Source organism: Equus przewalskii, chromosome 29, assembly GCF_037783145.1.
Source record: "Equus przewalskii isolate Varuska chromosome 29, EquPr2, whole genome shotgun sequence".
NCBI lineage: Eukaryota > Metazoa > Chordata > Mammalia > Perissodactyla > Equidae > Equus > Equus przewalskii.
In genome coordinates this window covers 10481760-10504342 of record NC_091859.1, presented here as the reverse complement: position 1 = coordinate 10504342, position 22583 = coordinate 10481760, and the positions used below count along the sequence as shown (strand labels likewise).

Sequence of the window (22583 nt, the reverse complement as noted above, 5' to 3'; positions counted from 1 at the left end):
CAATATGTCTCTATAATACGCAATGAATAATTTATTTTATGCCATAAATTTTTATACTGATGTTAATTACTAAGGTATATCAGAAATTTAAAAATTCATCCTATTTTTAATGAATACTTGAAAATAAGATTCTACAAGAGCTCACAAACCCCCATACCCATAATTAACATGTTGACAAAAAAGACACGCATTCTAGAACAAAACTTTGCATGCTATATTTTAATTCTTTATTCGATTTGAATATGACAATACCCTCTATCAGTGTAGACAAAATTAAAACTAAATAACTGCTCATTTGGGGAGTTAAACGAGATTTTTATGTAGAAAACAACTTTTCCCTAAGTATTAGGAAAAACAGATATAAATACACACATAGAAACATACAATTAGTGTTGTGTTTCATTTTTAACTTTATTTGTATTACTTGCCTATTTTAAATATATGCAACAATAACCTTTCCTTGACATTGATTTTCAAAATTTTATCCTTTATACAGGATTTTCTTCTTCCTCATGATTATGTCCATTTCATCGAAATGTCATCAAAATTGGACCCTCTTAAGAATGCCAGATTTTGCAATCTAGTTAACTAATTTCCCAATTATAACATAATATCACTTTAATTTTTAAGAACCCAACACATATGCATTTACTACTGAGTAAAAGATTCACTCCATGCATATTGCCCAATAAATGAGTAAAATGTATACCTTTTCTCATTTATTTTCACTGAAGCCTCAGAAAACAGATTTTTCAAGACGAACATATTGAAACTATTTGGGAATCAGAGAATAAGGATATAATTAGGTATTAATTTGAGTATATTCATTTCCTTAGAACTCAATTTAAAAATAGATTTTAAGCTTCGATCTTTTCCTTTACCACTAAACTGGCAAAAGTATGAATTAATGTAACAGGTGGCCTCATGCGGTTTTAATAGCAATGAAATATAATCAACTGTCTCATATCATGTTTCCAGGAAAGAAAGCGACATCTAGACCTTACCATGATCCTTAGGCAACCCTTCTATTGGCATAAAAGTATTCAAACTCCCCATAGGGACCATATATCTTCTGGTCCTGAGTTTAATTGAAACTTTAAACAAAATATATTACCTATTTAATGCAGCTGAACTGGATGCTGGCGTTTGTAGTGTATAGACTAATGCCTAGCAAATTAGTATCTGTAACCAGAGTACATAATGTAGGATTCACATCAAGGGTGAATGGTAAAAAGAAAAAAAATTAAAGTACTGCAGTTTTATAATGAGAAATGAACTTTCAGGAGAAAATTTTATATATTTTGTGCATGAACTTTGCATATTTCTTCTTTTTGATACACAGCCAAAAGCTCACGATTTCCTTACCTTGTTGGCTTACAAAGCAAACTTCTAAAACCTCTCAAATTTCACTTTTCTGGACTGATAAACTACACACCTGGCACTGGTCTCTTGTTCTTTTTGATGATGGAGAAATCAAACTGCAATGAATAGATTTATCTTAAAACTCAGAAGTTAATATTCTTTTTGGAGGTACATTGATCAATGGCTAATCCAGAGATACAGTCATACTCATATTTGTAGGGCTGACTCACTGATTTTCAAGAGTGCCAATGGAAGCCATCATAGGAAAATCACCAGAACTCAAAATAGGGGAAGCAGGTGGTATAAAAAGCTTAACACTACTGGAGTGTTAATGCTTCCACACTTGAAAGATGTGAAGTTCAAATCTCACACAGTTAAAAACCATCTCTTTCACAGTCGGGATGCTAAATGCCTTCAGCAATCCACTTAAGAACCACCAGTCAGAGGAGAAAACATTAAGCATGTAAACCATCAATTACTCTGAAAATCTCTATTCTAAATACATTTTGGAATAAGGTGAGGCAAACACACACACACACAAACACGAATAATCCAAAAAAAAATAAATGCTTCAGCCAACAAACCAGCCAAACAAAAGGCTGAGAGAAAAACAGACTTCTTTTACATTCTACCAAGTAAACTCAGCATATAGTGTATGTACTTTGAGTAGAGTTAGGATAAATTTACAAGGGAGAATTTTTGCATTTTGTTTTCAGGAGGTGCATTTGACATCTTATTTGTCAGTTCTTCTACCTAAATAATAGTGAGGAAGTTCACACCGGCAGCCATTTATGGCTCTTAACTCTTTCATTCCACAAGCTTCTTTCCCAAAAATACAATTCTAAAATTTGGAGAAGTTTTTTGCTCTGAATATTGCTCTAATAAATTCATTGCGATTGCTATTCATTAGTTCTTTCCCCATTCTCTCTGAATAGCTCAATAAAACTGGGGAAATCTCTCATAATCAAAGGGCTGTTTTCACAAAATCAAAAATTAAATCAAAAGATTTCTCCCTTCTTATTAGAGAATATGAGGAGAAAACATCTTTTCAGTTTCAAATCTATGTCAGTAAAAGATTTGTTAGTTGCAGGCTGATGGAGGAAAATACAATCTTCCAATCCTGATCTGGGATTCTATAAGTAACAGGGATGTGTATAAAAAACAAACAAACTGGGAAGTATCAGGAATAAGAGAATCAAAATGGTATGACCAAAGCAAAGGCAAATAAGGCAATAAGTAGCAATCAATCATTATTACGCAATTCTTCTGCAAGAAGAATGTAATCTCTCCCTAAGATAAAAGCACGTTACCCATTGTAATTGTAAACACATATTTTTTAAAGAACAGGAAAATATGAATATGGACACAAATTGTGACATTAATGTCGCATTAGAAAGAAAAAAGCTTGAGATTTTTCTTGTTTGTTTGGTTTGATTGGTCCAGTCAACATAGCACAGCCTACATAGTTACAGACAACATATTCTCAAGGTTAGAATAACAGAATTTTCCATTTTATTTATAGGTATTTACTCACTAAGGAAAGGTACTAAAGCGCTCCAGACCAACTGTGAAATCATCTAGAAAGTTCCATGAGAGCAGGAAATCTATGAACGATTTCCGTTTCACACCACCACCTCCGTACCCAACGCTCAGCACTTGCGACTTAAAAAATATTAGTTTGCACACAGAGGTTATTCTAAACATAGTGATTATAGATGGCAATAACCAGACTGTAAATCCAGATTCTCTCTTATTCCTTGTTCTCAACATATACTACCAAGACGGAATGACCTAAATTGCTTATATAATTAAACCCAACGATCACTTTGCAATTGAGAAAGCTGAGTAATTTTATTTTAAAGAGTAAATAGGCTTAAAATGACCTTTGGGATTAAAAGGGCTCGAACTGATAAAAGGTAATTGAAAGTTACAGCCTAATTTAGTTTCCCATAATCTCTTAGGATTATTCAAGAGCAATGCTTAACTATGCATAATAAGGGAAATAAACAACTACAGATAAAAAAGAGAAAAATTGAGGGTGGTTAAAAATGATCCTACATTAAAAAAATATTTTAATATCCTGCATATTTCATGCATCTGTAATAAAACCACAATTTTGTAGGTATTTTATTCTTTTTAGTTAAAATGAAGAGGTTTTTAATATATATTTGGACAAAGAATAATATATATATATCTATGATATACAGCTGATTTTTAAATGGGTAAAGAAAAGCTATCTTGACATAGTAAAGATGCGATGCCAGTTTCACTAAGAGAGGAGGGCTAAAGAGAGAAAGCATTTGAATTTAAGGCAGGAAACTACACTTCTGGTTCTAACACAAACTGTAATCCTAAACAGATCAACTCAACTATTTGGATGCTAATTTCTATCTTGTAAAACAAAAAGATTATGTTAGGAGGATTTTTAAGATATGAATCTTCCATCTCTAACATTCTATGATTCTAAAATACATCTATTATTTGAGAAGAAAAGAAGTTGAGATTGAATAAAGGCCCGTAAAGAATATCAAAATAAAGAGTAATTTTGGCTAAGTGTAGGGGGAAAATATGTCATGACAGGAAAAGGAGAAGAAACTCTGACCTAAATACGACAATCTTAATTTAGAGGGAGTGCTCTATCAATGGAATTAAGTTCACTGAGTATTAACTGAGTATGTGTTTTCATTTTAGTTAACATAGTTAATGACAAAAGGATTTTGACTGCAGTTGCTGAGAGACAAGGGGAAACAAACTTTGAGAGAAAATACTGCAATTCTAGACAAGACAGAACTTAACAGAATCCTGCTGAATGTCAGCAACTGTAAGGCCATGACTATGACAAAATCTTATTTATAGAGAAACCATATTTACATTGGTAAATATGAAAAGAACTGACAACGAATACAATCATTGATTGACTCTTGGAGCTTAAAGGCCCACAGAAACGATAATGGTTACAAAGGAAGGTAATATTATGAAACACTTACTGGTTGGGTATATGGTCCAATGTGCTTTACCTTCATTATCTCAATCAATCCTCAAACGGACCTTAAACAGCCATCTTATGGATGGAGAAACTGAGGCTTCAGTTAAATAATTTGCCCAAGACCACTCAGCTAGTAAGTGCCAAAGCCATATTTGAACCTGGGCTATCTGACTCCACACTACACGCAATCTCCATTTAATACAGCTTATTCTCTCGAGAGGAAACTAAGGCCCAGAGAAATAGTCATACAACTGGCTAGGAACGATTTTGTGTTATTTTGTGATTTGGTCTCTGAATATATCATATATTCTGATTCTTGCTAATTACAACCACCACTTAGGCAAAAGTTTAATTTTTGTTTATAGAGCAATATTTAGCATCCGTTTTATACTATTTGTATGTGTTTATAATTCACATAATTTTGGGTGGGATGATCTTCCTCAATTGTGGTTACTCAATCATCTTGGTCCCATGAAACCAAAGGGAAGAATGAGAATGACAATATAAGTTTACTTGTGAACCACTAGAATAAAAATTAACAGTCTTAGGATAAAATATAGAAAAGTTTAAGTTGGGAAGTAAATTAATCAAACTTGTTATTTTCTATTAACACACAAATGGGAAAAATACACTCACCTGGTGTTCAGGATAAGTCAACTAGTGGCATGTAGCATAGAGTAATGTAAATTTTTCATAAAATGTTCAAGGGAAGTGAAAAGGCACAGGACTAGAGCATTTTTTTAAAAAAAATAACTATACTACAATGAATTATTAAATTAATAATAACATTCAAATATAATTGTATTTTTTTTCAAGCATATTCCTTTATTTTTCCTAAGGTCGAAATAAAATAAAAATAGGGTGGAAAAAAATAATGTTTGTCTATATACACACAAGTGCTTGGGGGTAGTGGTCATGAAGGCGTAAATGAATGAGCCATGAGAAAAATGAATACTTACAGGCAAAATCCAGCCAGACATTATAATCCATCACTGATCCCTAAAGGGCACTAATAATATGTAAATGTGTGAATTAGAAAGCACATTCAAGGCCGTTGATAAATTTGATAGGATAATCAGCACATGCTGACAGACTAATGAAACTGATGCACTGATAGTACAGCTTATCTCCTGGGCCATTGTTTTTTTTGTCAAATGGAGGCTAATCAAAATGTATTAGGAGTTAGAGCAAACACTCAGAGGATTTCACCCAATTGATCAGGAGGTGAACTCTCTCTCAGAAAATTATAGTTTCGTGAACAATTGAAACTGCAAAACCTGGTCAGCCGACAGAACTTCACGTAAAATTAAACAGAAGGCAGCCTCCATAATTATGAAAGAAATCTGGAATTTTAAATCACATTGGGATTCTCCCCCTCGCAAATTGTCAGCGTGCTATTCAGAGTCTGGGCAAAACGACTACCTCCTTCTATAATGGAAAATAAGACAAAGGACTAAGCAATAACCCCAGGGACACATTTATCTTTTGCTGCCTGTATGTGCTCAGCATCTGTGTAACCATATGAGAGACAGATCCCAAGGTACCAGCTGAACTTTCAATCAAATTTATTTACATAAAATAATTGAATGAACTTTCTGAAATGACTAGCTAGAGTGAATACCACACTCCTATTAATAATAAAGATGCCATACGGGTTGCCAAGGGTCTAGGAGTCCTTTCCTAATTTAAAGAAAGACGTCTTGTTTGATAATTGAGGGAAGCTGGAAATAATGCCTTCCCAAGCATTAGCATTAAGAATAAAACTATAAAGACAAAGCTAGAGAAAACGATCCTTTACGTCTTCATTTTGACATGAATAACCATCTAGTATTGACATAGAAAAGTTATTCATCTATAAATCTACATACTTTAGGCACACACTTTATGGACATGCACATTTCATCTAGGTGGACAGATTGTGGTAAAATGCTGGAGAGAAAAAGTCACTGTTTTAATTCATAAGAGTTTAACGGCAAAAGTACATTTAACGAAGGTAGATTTTTATCTTTTAGTAATTATACCAAAGAGAAAAAGAAACAGCAAGGAAAAAATACTCCAGTGTCCTCTTTAATATGCACATTAAATCATTTCGCTGCTGCACAGGCGAACTAGGGGCGGGATTCCTAGAGACATGAAATGAATATATCAACCTCTTCTAAATCATAATTCTTTTCTGTTTACTGACCTGTGCCTCATTCTATCTATAAACTATTTCTAAACTTTCTGTCATTTAGAAAAAAGAGAAAGTAATATCCTTGCCAGGTATGTATTCTCCAGTTTGGGAGAGGTTGGGATATTTTTATGTGTGCTTGAGCCGTACAGCTAGTATCGAATTTCTCAAATCATAGAATACAGAAGCATAAGATAATCCTAGGGATCACGTAGTCTCATTTATTTTATACACACGAGGGAAGCCTAGAAATATTCAACAGCTTAACCAAGTTTAGTGAAAAGGGAAACTTTTCACAATTTGTGTTCTGGAGAAAAAGAAATATTTGATTTTAGGACAAAAGTGACCCGTTCTCTTCTCTCCCCTATCTTCAAACAGCAAAGTTACTCAATCAACCAATCATCTTAAATTTTAGGGAATCTTTTCCAAGAGCCACACGTGAACAGGCAGTTTTCAGTTGTGTGTACCATCAAAGAGCTGGGGTAACACCTTACTATAAGGCAGTCATGGATCAATGGTAGATATTTTATTAGAAATTCTAGTTCTTGACCTCTTGTACCCAGAAAACTCCATGTCCTAGTTTATGTACTTTCTGACTAACGTGATAATTAAGTAATTATTCAATGTAGGAAAGGAATAATTGTAGTAGCACATTTACATTCTTCACCTATTGTTTCTACTCTAAAACACTACTCTGAAAAGAACCTATTGAGGTCCAAGGCCTGATCAATGAAAACCATACAAGTTGGCTCAGTTACTCTCATCGTGTACAAACATCAAAATCATGAATCTCTACATCATAGCATGCTTACTTTTGAGGATCTTCTAATCAAGAAAATAACAAAAATTATCATGAATTTGATAAATTCATTAAAATCTACATATACTTTACTCATCTTTTTCAGTCTCTAGAGTCTAACTATAGTCAATCCCAAATGGGTTTGGGAGCCCCTTGCAACAGTTCCGAGATCTGGCCAATTTGCTGAGAATCACTATGTTAATGCATTTACTTGCTCTTGTCAGAATAAGTGTGCTTTGTGAAAATTTGAATGTGACACTCAGTTGTGAAAGAGGTTTTGTGTGTGTGTGAGGATAAATGATATGATTTATTAGAATTCCATTTAACAGAAGCACAGGTTTTAATTTCTCCACAGATCCCTGAAATATCAATTAAAATATTAGTGTTTTACTCACCCATCATGTTGTACAAGCTCTGTGGGGCAAATTGCCTTGGCATTTTCTGAATTGCTTCCTTATATACACTCAGGGCATCCTAATTTAAGAAACAAAAAAAATAGATAAAGTACAGGGATATTCACTGAAAATAAAATAATAACATCCTTCCAAAATTAAAACCTTCCATCGCTATTTCTAAGTGGTTCATTAGAGGAAAATAATAGAGCTGTCCTTTGATATCATACTGCCTCAATTTAATGAATGAAAATATTGAACCCAGTCAGTGAAGAAGGCCATATAAAAATTTAGTTTAACAAGGAGTAGAATGTTACAAATGCTCTTTTAATATAAATTTTTCAGTTCACATAGATTATTCAATAAAAAATTTTAAAAATTCATATTTGGAAGTCACCATAGTCATCTAAAATCTGTAGTTATTTTATCAGGCAACAAAGTAGAATCTAACTAAAATATCAACTAACAAATATTCTAGCTGACACTCTCTGAGATTATTAAATGCAATTACTTTAAAAGTTGTGTCTTCATCCTGTATTGCAGTCTTAATCCATCGTGTAAGAGTACTGGGGGTGTGGATGAAAGGGAGAGAGAGGGAGGAGCGATATGGAACGTGGGAGAAGAAACCCAGATCAGCATGCTTTTTTTTTTTTTTTAAGGAAGATTAGCTCTGAGCTAACATCTGTGCTCGTCTTCATCTACTTTATATGTGGGACGCCTGCCACAGCATGGCTTGAGCAGCAGTGCGTAGGTCCGTGCCCGGGGCCCAAACCAACGAACCCCAGGCTGCCAAACCGGAGCAAGCAAACTTGACAGCTGTGCCACAGGGCCAGCCCCCAGGTCAGCATGCTTTGAGTGAGACACACGGAGGACGAGCTGGGTAAACCTCCACTTCTTGTACAAGCCCTGTCTCCATCACTTTTCCTCTCTCCCCAATTAAAAAAATATTAAATTAAATTTCATTTTATTATTGTTTTAAAAAGAATAAAAAGGAATAGGTAAGATTTACATCAAATCACTTCCTTCATACTCAGAGCACAGTGTATTTTTTAACCTCAAACACCGGATATACGATAACAATAACAATGTGTCTTGGATCATAAACCTAAGAGATGGTGACCAAAAAAGTCTGAGAAGCAATGCATGATATTTCCCTTTCTCGAAGAGTCATAACTGCTCTGAGAAACTCATAGTAAGGAAATCCGTTTTGTTTCGCAGAGGTTTTCTCCAAACAAATTTCACCATGAGACTTTTCATAAAACACATATTAGCTTCTTTAGTGATCCCAGTGTCCCTGTGATGAGATCTTTGGGTAGAAACATTGAGACGGGATCAGAACCCAGGGAAGGAGAGGGCAGAGGGGATCCGGCTGACCTCATAGTGGCCCTGCTCATGATAGAGTTTGCCCAGGTTGTACAGACAGCTGGTGACGGAGCTCTTATGAGCATGAGGGTCCTTTAGGTTTTCATCGGAGATCTCAGAACACTTTAGGAACGTGCGTCGAGCTTCTTCGGTTTTTCCTTGGTTCATTAGAATAATACCGGTGTTTAAATATGCAGCTGTAAGGGAAAAAGGTGGAAATATAATTATGAGAAGATGATGTGCGCTGTGGATGCAACAAAGCTATCTTTACTTCAGTTTAGTTGCTAAGGATTATTTCCAATTTTAAAAGAAAACCAAGAAATACACACTTAGTGAGCAAATATATACAGGAATAATGATGTATTAAGAAGGACAGGTGTCGCTGAAAAATATATAAAATAGTCTGCCCTCAACAAGCTCAAAATATTTTGAGCTTAAAACATAGATGAATAAAAATTATATTTATCTCAATATATTACAAAATGATAAACAGATATCAAAACATGACTAAATTGAGAGAGATGTCCTTGTTAGAGGCTCATAATTTGATTGGCAAGTAGTCAGAAGTAGGAGTACCACGGTGTTTTCTCTGTGACGCTATAAGTCACCAAGATAAGTTTCATGGGTAAGGAAGGATGGAAAGAAGTATTTTGAAAGAACTTGAATATTACTTACAAGCCAGGGTGGGCCTGCTCCCAATCGCCAGTTTGTAATAATGCAGCGCCTCTGCAAACCTGCTGTTCTCCTGTAGAAGTAACCCTCTGTAGGAGGAAACACAAGTGTGGAGACAGGACTGTATCACCAGACAGAAACCCACACATTTTTATTTTATATGTCAAAAATAAAAATGGTTAACAGGGCCGTAAAAATGCTGACCGGGTACTATAAAAATAAATTCTAAATAGAAGGAAACGATTCCTCAGGAGAGAAAATTTTGGAGAGGTATCAGTTGCATTTATACGGCATTAGAAAGTATTAAGAAGTATTTTCACAAAGCCCTTTACCCCCACTGAACTTTCCCCTTTCCAGCTGTCTTTTCCCTCCCACTAGAATTACAAACCACCTGGATTTCTTCCTGGAGCGTACACATTTTTTCATCACTTCAGAAAGCAAACTTATCTAAGCCAGTGAGATATATATATTTAAATATGAGCTGCCTTTCTCGCTGGCCATATTGCTGGGGAAATATTGGCCCACGACTGCCCAAAAGGCAAAGGTCATCCTAGTCAATAGGATAAAGAGAATCAGATTTTAATCAGATGCAAGAAAGCAACAAAGAAAAAGACTGAAGGTTATTCACATTGTTATTTCCTTATTTTTGGATTTGGTCAAATAAGCTTGAATTTCAGAACACCATGCAAATTCCAGTTCACTGTTGTGAGACACGCTTTTATCTACAGACCCACAGACTCCATGGGGCACTCCTTAGGCAGTGGCCACATGGACTATCCCAGCTATTCTAGATCCCACCCTCACGACCTAAATGAGAATCCATTATAACTATGTCTATGGAAATAAGTGTCAGGGAATTGGCCTATCCTTATTCTTTGGTAATCAGCAAGTATCTTATAAACATTGGGCACCTCTATTGGGTCTGAATACAGTAGCCTCCCCTTATCCATGGGGGATGCATTAGAAGACCCCAGAATGGACGCCTGAAATTGTAGATAGTACCAAACCCTACATACATACATACTTATGACAAATTGTAATTTACAAATTAGGCACAGTAAAAGATTAACCAAAATAGCTAATAATAAAATAGAACAGTAGTAATATAATGTAATAAATAAAATGTAATATAATGAAAGTTACCACAGATCTTGGCAATTTCAGCATCCAACTTTTTTTTTCTTTCCTTATTAAGTCAAGAATTAACCTTTTCACTTAAAGGAAGCACTGTACGGTTTCTCTTTGCCATGGACAAATTTCCTGCATCACTAGTCTTGCACTTTGGGGCCATAATTAAGTAAAATAAGGGTTCCTTGAACACAAGCACTGCCATACCATGGACAGTCATCTGATAACTGAGAGGGTTACTAAGTGGCTAATGGGTGGGTGGCGTATGCAACATGGATATGCTGGATAAGGGGATGCTTCACGTCCAAGGCAGGATAGAATGGGACAGTGTGAGATTTCATCTTGCTACTCAGAACAGTGCATAATTTAAAACTTATAAATTGTTTATTTCTGGAATTTTCCATTTAATATTTTCAAACCACAGTTGATTGTCGGTAAATGAAACCTCAGACAGTGAAACCACAGATAAGGGGGGGAACTACTGTATTGCTGGTAACAAGTTCAAACTGCTGATTCAACTTGCCAGCTCCTGAGGCCTCTGAAAGGTTGGTAAAATGGAGGTTTGTGAAATGAGAAGCCTACCAATAAAAACTTATCATTTTGTAGGGTATTTTAAAATATTCATTTATTATTTAACGGGCAATATTGAAAAACTATCTGAAGAAAACCATTTTGACTTAAAGTATGCTCACTTGTGTCATCAATGTATATTAACCTTATTACTTCTGATATTTGTTAAAAAGTCATTGGAATAGATCAAATAATTCTAAAATACATTAACATCACTTTTATATATACATAAATATATATTTCTATAAAAAATTAATTTAAACAATTAATTTGATCGTGAAATTGATATGTTTTGCTGTTAAGTGTACTTTTCAGTTGCTGGGAGCAAGGAAGAACAAGGCTTCCTGCCTGCAATGTTCAAGAGTTTGTGAAAATATTCAATCATCTTTAAAAGGAGATAAAACTGATAAAGAGAAAAAACACATACTTTTCAAAAAAAATAATATTCTTTATAATGATAATTTTTTTCTTATTTTGAGGAAGATTAGCCCTGAGCTAACATCTGCTACCAATCCTGCTCCTTTTGCTGAGGAAGACTGGCCCCGAGCTAACATCCATGCCCATCTTCCTCTACTTTATATGTGGGACGCCTGCCACAGCATGGCTTGACAAGCAGTGCATAGGTCTGCACCCGGGATCTGAACCTTCGAACCCCCGGCCGCCAAAGCAAAACATGTGAACTTAACCACTGCGCAACTGGGCTGGCCCCAACAATAATTTTTTTGACAAAACGCTTTCTGAGTTAAGTAAGCTCTTATACATGATCTCATTTCAGAAACTTATCTACAACCTCAATTGTCTTTATCGCTTTACTTTGTGATTCAGATAAAGAAGTGCTACTCTTGATACAAAGCTAATGGAACCAGAGGAGGAGTATCACCCAGATATTTAATCCTATCCTTTCTATCTTCCTTAGGAATTAAAATCCTTCCATAAGCCTGTTTCTATTCAATATCTTCAATTTCTTTCCCCATTACAGTTTCCTTTCCCTTAAGACTACAAAAACGTTTATGTGTCTCTCAGCATAAAGGGAAAGAAAAACCCCTACAACTGTTATCCATTCCTGCACATGCCTCTAACCACTGCTTATTATTGTTCTTCCTTCAAAGTCAGATTTCCTTTAAGAATGATCTATGGCGTATATGTCCAATGACTCTAAATCCAGTTTAGGCTCTTTCCAAGAATTCCCCTGCAAGGTGTGGGGGACTGGTCTTGGCCATGCCAAGATATGTCTCTTTGGCATGAGGATTATTGGGTTGGTTGCTTTTGATAAACTGGGACAGGGAAGGAGGCTCTGAGGAGTGGAACTTGCTTGCCTTTTGTTAAGAGACATTTACATTGTAAAGGAAATCTCCATCTGTAAATGTCCCTCCCTCTCTGTGCCAGGAAGAAGAAAGGGGATGAGTTTATCTCTAGAAACTCTTAATCAATACCAAAGGCAAGGACTTAAATCTGCATAATAATCTTATTCCTGTTTCTGGTAACCTCCTGTAACTGACTCCCCCCAAGCCCAAAATCCTCTTTTGTGTTAGCTGGATATGATATTTAAGGTGGTGGCTTCAGCCATTTTGGCAAGTTGCTCAGCTTGCCTGAGCCTCCTGTGTATACATGTTATAAAGCTTTGTTTAATTTTCTCCTGCTATTCTGTCTCATATGAATTTAATTCATTCTCCGGCCAGACGAACCCACATTGTGTAGAGGAAATGTCTTCCTCCCCTACAAAGGTCATAATGAAATTTCTGCTAATTATCCAACCCCGCAGACAGTGAGCTTAGGTGAACCGCCCTCTCCCCTTCCACATGTGTGACGATTGAACTGAGCTGCCTTCCTGAACCTCTGTACTTCCTTGGCTTCTGGGAAACTGGTCTCCCCTACTTTCTCTGCTCTCCTTGGGACCATCGTACAGAGAATGAAGACAGTGTCTTTTCATATATTTCTTTAAAAGAAATTGCTGTTTCACAGGACTTTGTCTTTTTCTCTTTTCTCCATCAATTTTGTCTCTGCATGACATCATGCACACAAGGAGCTCTCGTATATGCTGACTGTTCTCAGTTCTGAAGTAGAGATCTCTCTCCTGACATGCAGATAAGTTTTCAACAGCTTACTGAGCCACAGCAATCCAGCTGCTCCCTAAAATTTCAAAATCAATACTTCCAAAAATCAAAAACACTATCTCCCACTCAAAAGTAAATAGATAAGATAAATAAAATACATAAAAGAAGAAAAAAATCTCCTCAGCCATCAGCACCACCACTCACTGCAGTTGCTAAAATCAGAAACCCGGTTATCACTGTTGACTTTTTACCTGTCCTCATGATTCTATGTTTTATAAAGTCACCAAAGCCCCAATTCTTATACTCTTTACTCTGCCCCTCAAGGTTCATCTTTATGGCTTTATCAGGGCCCTTTTTATCTTTTCTGTCACCTAAATAATGCAATGCCCACTAATTACTCTCCATGTAATTACATTTCTAAAGGGCAAATAGCTGTTAGGCTAAACAGAAAGAACCTGACGGGATGAGCACATATCTTTGACAATGTTCCCAAAGCCCGTAAACCTTGAAAACTGATGTATCCAGCCTGATGGGCTCCCCAGTGCTGACGTATTATATTCCTGTCATTTTCCAATTCATAAAATATACAAAGAAGAGAAAATGATACATAGCATGATAACCACACCTAGACAATCCTGTGCAGCCTGCCTCATTTTGGGGAGGAATCTAGTCACACGGAGCCTTGCAGCAGGCAGGTCTCCAGGATTATATATGATGTGGCTGTTCGAATGAGAGAGTATCTTCCTCCGCAGCATGTGAATAAAGTTAGCAATGGAGTGAGTCCAAGTCAGATGGTTATTGAGATGGAATTCTCATGGCTAAGGATTTAATCGAGCATCAACTATGCCCTAGTACGCATGCTGCAAATGTAAACGAGACAGAGATGCACTCGCCTGTGGATGCACAATCTACTGGGGAAGACCAAAAAGAAAATAAACGGTGTGGAAAATCACTACGATAGAGGGCAGAGGACCAACAACACTCCAGCTTGGGAATGGACAAGGGAAGGCTGACAGGGTCAAAGTGACATTGGCAGAGGCTTGAAAGTAAGCAGCAGTAAAAAGTGTTATCATCAGCTCCATGCTACATAGGAAGAAAGAGAGGTCCACAAAGACGGTTTTACCAACCAACTCTAGGCTTTATGATTAATAAGAGGCAAAGCCAGCGTTGGAACACAGTTTCTCTGATACTAAATCCCATGCTTTTTCTAGAAGGCAAAGAGAAGAGGAAAGAGATGAAATAATTCAATTCCAGATACAGCCATCCTAGGTTATACTTCCTTTTGCTCTAAAACTCTCTGGATTTTGTAGAACACTAACTTGAACAGATGCTCTGAAAAGGAATCGATGCCATTTTGGCAATTCAGGATGAGTTGAGTTCACTTCTAGCACTGTAACAATCAAGCTTCTGTTATTGCTGTTTTCCACATTTGCAGAACCCATTGTTTATTTTACCGAAGACAAGATAGAGAAATAGGAGCCTCTCACATATATTAGTTATGGCAATAATAATAATAATAACAGCTAAACTTATTCAGCACTTACCTGTCATGCGCTTTACATATATTAATTTACTTATTACTCAACAATAATCCTATGAGGCAGGTTACTATTACCAGCTTCATTTTACAGGTGATGAACCTTGGGCTAGAAAAACTTTAGCCACATGCCAGAGGTCATAGAGCCAGTAACAAGCATGCTACGATTCCAGCCCAGCAGTCTGATTATAAAGGAGGATGTGTATTTTAATAAATCATTCATACCAAAGGCTTTTCCGTGACTTCAAAACTGATAACATAGTTCATTTACATGCTGATCATGTCAACAAAATCTTCAGGTTTCTATGTACATTAAAAAGAAGAATACATTTTAATAGACCAACAAGCCAGAATTTAATGAGAAATAATTTCATTTATATTATATGAAGCTTTTCCTTACAGTTAAGAAAACCTGCCCATGCTATACATTAATATGAACTTAAGGTGTCTTTTCGGGGGAGAAATTGAAAAAATGTTACTGATCTCTAAATAATAAGTGATAGGGTCACTTTTATATATCTGTGTGTGTAGGTAGACATATAGTATTTTTTAATAGAAGAAAATATTTTATTTCTCGTATTTCCCCTCCAATGAATTATCTTTCAGAACAACAGTCACTGAAATGGAGCAGCCAGTGAAAGAAGAATACAAATTGGGGAAACAGAAAGAATATACACTTGTTTTAGTCAAAGGAAGAATATACATCTGGATATATATTATTTACTCTAACAGTTAAATTCTGGAAGGCCACTTTACTTCAAGAAAAAGACAACAGAACACCCTGCCTTAAATTCTCTCAGCTTTTTTATCTGATTTTGATCATATGTTCTAGGAATTATCACTGAGTGTATAGAATTTCTTTTCCCTGTGAAAGTTTTGCCTATCTTTACCCCAGTCTCCCCGAACAACCTTGTCTTTGTCTAAAACACCATTTTTCAGAAATCACCATAATCTAGACAGTTGGTAAATGAAAACCAGCTAAACCCATGATAATAGTGCATTGGACAGGGTTAACACAAGCATTAAATATACACAGGCATACGAATCCCTAGCTGATTCGAAATATTGACAGAGACAGAGGGGAACTTTTATTTAGCAGAGTGTTTCTCAACCAGGGGTGACATGTGCCCCCCAGGGCACACTGGGCAATGTCTGGAGACATTTATGGTTGTCACAATGGAATGGATGCTACTGGCATCTGGTGGGTAGAGGCCAAGAATGCCGTTAAAACACATAAACATGTCAGAAGACACAAGACACCACCCCAACACAGAGAATTATCTGGCCCCAAATGTCACTAGCGCTGAAGTTAAGAAATCGCATTTAGTATTTCATATGTACCAACTGCAACACATTTCTTCAGAAAATAAGGTCCTCGTGTCCCTGCCAATCACACACATGAACCATGTAAAGAATATATGAAAACAAACTATAGGGATTAAATTATTTTTCCCAAAAATCTAATCTATCATCATTTCTACTGAGTGTTTTCATTTAAAAAAGTAAAAGAAATATGAAATTTTCTAAGAATTAAGAAGAAAAAGCATGCTCTTCCCCACCTCTTGTCAGCAGATCCGAACCAGTTGTCAATTGCTCTTTGTAATAAAATTGTACTTTATGTAGAACTGTCGAAACATACGGATCCTCAAGTAAAACTTCTGTCTGAGGTCTAACAAACATCTTTAAAAATGGTTGAAATCTGAGGTATTCAAAAGTAAGTATTAATAATGCATAGCAATAGATGAAAAGTATACTTTTCAAGAATATGTATTGAGTAAGCTGAAGTCTACGAAGAACACAGGTGAAACAGGATGTGGTTTACAGAGAGTCAAGTGCCTTTAAAACTCGGGAAATACTCAAGGATAATAGCTTTCTTTCTTTTCTTTGATTCCATTGAAGCATAATTTGTGGCACTCCTACAACTTATTAAACATTGAGAATAAGATTACCAAACAACGAATAGCTATTTTTTTAATGAACTGTCTTATGGTGAAGACTGACAAGCAAACAATCACAATGCAGTGTAAAGAAAGCAGAAAATGTTTTGGGAACCCATGAAAAGGACACCTTCCCAAGATGACAGGTCAGGTGGGGTTCCAAGAGAAGTCAAGAATGCAGGGAATGGAGTTCCAGACAGATCGAGCCATCCATATGAAAACTCAAAGTTACATTTTAATCTACCAATAGCAATAATGACAAGCTTCATGGAAATTAAATGACAATCTATGTAGGAAGCATTTTGGAAACTGAAAAGCTAAGACAACTTAAAAGTAAGATTATGTTACTGAGAATATTTCAGTAATAAATAGTTTGGCTATTCCCTGGGCAAAAATACTTAGTAATCAAAATAAATCAGACAACTTAATGTTTACAGGCAATGGTTCACAAAATAACATATAATCCCTAAGGCCTAATTACCAACAAAAATATCGTGTTCATCTTAAATTGAGACATTTTTCTGAATTGCATTCTGTTTGATTATCTTTTAATACATGTAGGTACTTTGAAACTAAGATTTTCTTCCTCAGAGAAGAAATATTATGAATTTTAGATGTTCATTTTTTTCCTAAAGTATTTATATGTTTGAAGTTTCCCAAGTGGAATTAATTAGCATTGATTTGGAGTCATATTTGAACTTTGCATTAATCCAAATATCCTAATTGAATCTGCTAATTTAGCTAATGGCTCTAATAATGAGATTTTATATAATTTGTGAAATGGCATCACAGTTGCATTTCTTTTGTTATTTCAAGATTTACGCTTAGTTTTAGACTATGTTTATAATAGAACACTTGGAAAAACAAATCTTTAATCTCTATTATCAGAAAGAAGTAATAATAACGTCATACTCATAACACACAAACGCCCCCAAAACTTTCTTGATAAAATAGATATCAGGCAAAAATCTCAAGTGACTATACCAGTAGTATATGGAATCGAACTCAAAGTCCGTTTTTAAAAACAGATACTGCAAATAAAATGAGTAAGTTACCACTACTTGAATCAATTGCAGTAATTGCTAGGTTTAGGGTGACATAACAGCTTAGAGATTAAGAACCTAAAATGCCACTGAACATATAAAAAGAACCATGATCAATCAGCAGCCAGGCTTGATCACGTGACTAAACTCTGTCCAATGAGATGAGAGCACGGTGGCCAGGGCACCTGTAGGAAGTGTCTTTGAAGAGGAAGGGGCGTGTTCTCTCTTCTCCTGCCTCTGTTCTGCTGACTATAAGGTGAAAGCCCCGTTCTGAGGCTGCTGGCGAGCAACCCAAAAGGAGCCTAGAAAACTGAGCCCTTCATGAGACTGTCCTACCACCCTGGCACTGCACACCTCGGGACTTCTTTTTGTAAGACAGAGAATGAAATCGTAACTAGTTTAAACGAATGTTACTTTGAGTTTCCTATCACCCGCAAACCAATGTCTTCCCAACTGCTAAAATGTCACCTGCATTGTTTTGTTTTATTTTTGTTTGTTTGTTTAACAATCTAAGGCCATAAAATATGCAACATCAAGTATGGCTCTCATAGAGAATTTTAAGGAAAACTTCTTTTAATTACATTTGAAGGAATAAAAAGCATGAGTTGTCTGGTTTTGAGTGATAACCAGACTAGGCGACTGCAAAGTACAAAAACTGCAATTAAAATATTTAATTAAAATTCTAAAATTTAAGAGTGTAATGGGTGCATGAAATTGTGACTCTTAAATTAAGCTCCTAGACATCAGAGTGGTCGGAGTTAGTACTCTTTGCCCAAAAGGGTAATGATATTAGTCGTATTTTGTTTTTTACAAAAGCATTTTAATTAATCCTCTCAATCCCCAAATAACTAGAAAGAAGGAAACTCACAGGAACTATAAAGTGAAAGAGAAATAGGCAGGATTTTCATCTCAGAAAAAAGACTGAGTGAGACAGAACTGATTGAATTTGTGTTCTGAGGGTGATGCCGGAGGCCACGTTGTGTATATATTTTCCGGTCTCACCTGGCACTTCCCTGGCCCTCAAGCCACCCCAGGATAACAGACTTTGTATTTGAGTATTTGAGGACCAAGCAAAATAATTCTCTCCACTCATATTTTCTTTTCTCAAATCATCTACTCAATTTTCTTTCTCTTTTCTTAAACTGTTTCAATTTAATAGGTAAAAATGACATTTTACGGGGCTGGCCCCGTGGCTGAGCGGCTAAGTTCACGCGCTCCGCTGCAGGCGGCCCAGTGTTTCGTTGGTTCGAATCCTGGGTGCGGACATGGCACTGCTCATCAAACCACGCTGAGGCAGCGTCCCACATGCCACAACTAGAAGGACCCACATCGAAGAATATACAACTATGTACCGGGGGGCTTTGGGGAGAAAAAGGAAAAAATAAAATCTTTAAAAAAAAAAAAAAATGACATTTTTACGAAGATGGCTTTGGGCAGAGAAGCACTAATAAAGAAAGTGAATGTAAATGGTTAATTTTTTACTTAAAACACATAATTTCAAGTTATTAGAATAATAATTCAGGGGGCCGGCCCGGTAGCACAGTAGTTAAGTTCACACATTCTGCTTCGCAGCCTGGGGTTCGCCAGTTCTGATCCCAGGTTCGGACCTATGCACTGCTTATCAAGCCATGCTGTGGCAGGCATCCCACATATAAAGTAGAGGAAGATAGGCATGGATGTTAACTCAGTGCCAGTTTTCCTCAGCAAAAAAAAGAGGAGGATTGGCAGCAGATGTTAGCTCAGGGCTAATCTTCCTCAAAAAAAAAAAAGAAGAATACTTCATACATGTGCCACAAAAAGCATAATTTAATTGAATACTTATTTTAAATTACTCCTACGTTATCGCACATTCTTATTATATATCATATATACTGTGAACAAAATAAAAAGATGTTCCTTCTTGAAGAGGTTAAATTCTACGGGGAGGAGTAATGAGTAGGTTGTTTCCCTGCTCCATACTTTTACTGCATGATGAACAGTGGAAACGGAGACGGAGAGAAAGACAGCAACCAGGCGACATGAACTAGACAGATGCACACACATGATTCTATTACATAGCTCCCCAAAGCTGAAACCTCTTCATAGGGTGTCACTTCTAAGTGTGACATAACTGCCAAGAAGGTTTCTGAAAATGCAGTTAAGCCTCCTCTCTGGGATCCTTCTTTTGACACAGATCTGTTTATTTGTTCTATATTGGATTTTGTTTAGACTTTGACAACTAAAAAATGTACAATAATGACATCCTATTTCATAAAGAAATTTTTTTTTATTCTAACCTGTCAAATTTAGAGCAGTGGGCATCCAATCAAATCAAGTTTTTAAAAATATTTCAAATGCATTACCAAAAACCTTATCAATTAATCTTAGGGGGGGAAAATGAACAAGTTGTAGCTTTCATTTTTTTTTTTTTGAATTTTAAAATTAGTTTTTGCTTAGGGTCTAAAGAAAGAGAAATGTATTCTCACTATAGCACCATGTCTTAAAAATATGTGAAGTCTCAATTAAATGCAACCTTCATTATAAAGTCAGAACTGGGACTATAACATCTAAATAAGCCTTTATGGCCTACGTAAGTCCATTTCTACTGTGTGACACGTTCTAAACAATTACTTCACAATTATTATCTTGTATAATTCTCTCAAAAAACCCATAAAAGTATAATCCCCATTTTACAAATAAGGAGCCCAAAAATCAGAATGGTTACTCAACTTAAACCTATATAGCTAATTATTTTTGAATCTGAGATTCACAGAACTACACTGTATATTAGTATATGCATAATTCGCTTTATATTTGTCTTCTGAATATATAATTAAGGCTATATTTTCCTCTACACATCATAAAATAATAGGTGTGAATATATTTTCTTAGTTAACAAATAGTACTTAATAGGAAGTAAGAAAGAGAACTAATGCTAGCTGGCTTTATGATGGTGTTTTTCATATTATTTCTTTTCACCCTTAAAATCAGCAGTATAAAATATTATTACTCTTTTCACTTTATCTGTTCACTTTAGAGATACGAAAACATCAGGGAGAGAAGTTAACTTGCCCATGATAACACACTGGAAAGTCTTAAGATGAGATTCAAATCCACAGCTGCCAGGCTTCAAATCACACGGTCTTCCCACTCCCCTACATTGGTCCATTGGGAATATGTGCCCATTCTCAGTTTAAGCATAAACAATTGCCCTGTATCTCTGGCTCATATACCCAGTGCTGCTTCATTGTCTGTATCAATAAATTTCTCTTCTCTCTTTCCTTATTTATACGTATCCATTCGAATATATAAACATCTTGGATTTGCTTCAGATGTGGGTAAACTATAGCCCCCAGTGCCAATCAACTTTACCAAGAAATATGTCATAACCAATATGCTTGTGTGATAGCTAATTTTATGTGTCAGCTTCACTGGATCATAGGATGCCCATAAATCTGATTAAACGTTATTTCTGAGTGTGTCTGTAAGGATGTTTCAAGAAGAGATTAGCATTTTATTCAGTAAAGTGAATAAAGCAGATGCCTTCCCCAATGTGGGCGGCCATCATCCAATCTGTTGGGGGCCTGAATAGAACGAAAAGGAGACTGGGAAGATCTGCCTTCTCTCTGCCTGAGCTGGGACTTTGATTTCCTGCTCTCAGACCTCCTGGTTCTCAGGACTTCAGACTCAGACCGGAATTCACGCCAGCCTCTCAGGCCTTTGAACTATACCACCACCCTCCCTGGGTCTCCAGCTGGCAGAGGGCAGATCACAGGACTTCTCAACCTTCATAATGGCATGAGTCAATACCTTATAACAAATCTCTTTGTTATATACATATGCTATTGGTTCCGCTTCTCTGGCGAACCCTATCTAATACAACTTATAAAAGGGTTTCCTTGAGCTACTCTCGTTCTCAGGACCCACTCCTCTTCATGGAAATGCTTACCAGTGAGTGTAGGCATATCCCCACATAGGCATAGCCGTGAACAACTAGAAATAGAATAAACTTAACAACTAACAAACTCTTTCACTTTTATCATAGAATTATATCCAGTTTCCAGGCATTTTATTTAATCCTTGCTTCAACAGTAGGAGATATCATAACCCAATTTTGCAGGTGAAGAATGAGGATTAGCAATTTGACCAAGGTCAGTCACAAGACCAGTAAATGGGAGATTTGAATCCAATTCTGTTTGCTGTCAGAGCCCAGGCTATCAAATATCTCACGAAACTCTCTCCAGGGTGCAAAAGTGGCAAAGAGTTAAATTTTTTAAAAAGGAAACTTTTCCTTCTTCCCTACTCCCTTCTTCTCATGAAAACAAATACGTTTCTGGTAGGCCTATATATATTTTCTGGGATCGTAGTCAAATCTCTTTCAAATGTTTCCTCATCCTCTAAGAGAATTCTGTGATTTAAAACAAACAAAACTAGGGGCCGGCCCTGTGGTGCAGCGGTTAAGTGCGCATGTTCTGCTTCTCAGCGGCCCGGGGTTCGCCAGTTCGGATCTCAGGTGCGGACATGGCACTGCTTGGCAAGCCATGCTGTGGTAGGCGTCCCACATATAAAGCGGAGGAAGATGGGCATGGATG

General features: G+C 36.3%; 1 protein-coding gene across 5 annotated transcripts in view; it reads right to left on the bottom strand.

Annotated features, from left to right (window-relative positions):
* The window catches only part of TMTC2 (transmembrane O-mannosyltransferase targeting cadherins 2), a 390871-nt gene that overhangs the window by 137542 nt on the left and 230746 nt on the right, over positions 1-22583 (bottom strand). For all 5 annotated transcript variants that reach the window (XR_011534794.1, XM_070600499.1, XM_070600501.1 and 2 more), the window contains 3 exons: positions 9747-9832; positions 9084-9268; positions 7713-7791 (listed from right to left, as the gene is read on the bottom strand). Coding sequence is in view for 4 of the 5 variants with exons in the window: in XM_070600499.1 (XP_070456600.1) it covers positions 7713-7791; positions 9084-9268; positions 9747-9832 (350 nt within the window). In the remaining variant the exon portion in view is untranslated. The remainder of the gene's footprint in view (positions 1-7712; positions 7792-9083; positions 9269-9746; positions 9833-22583) is intronic.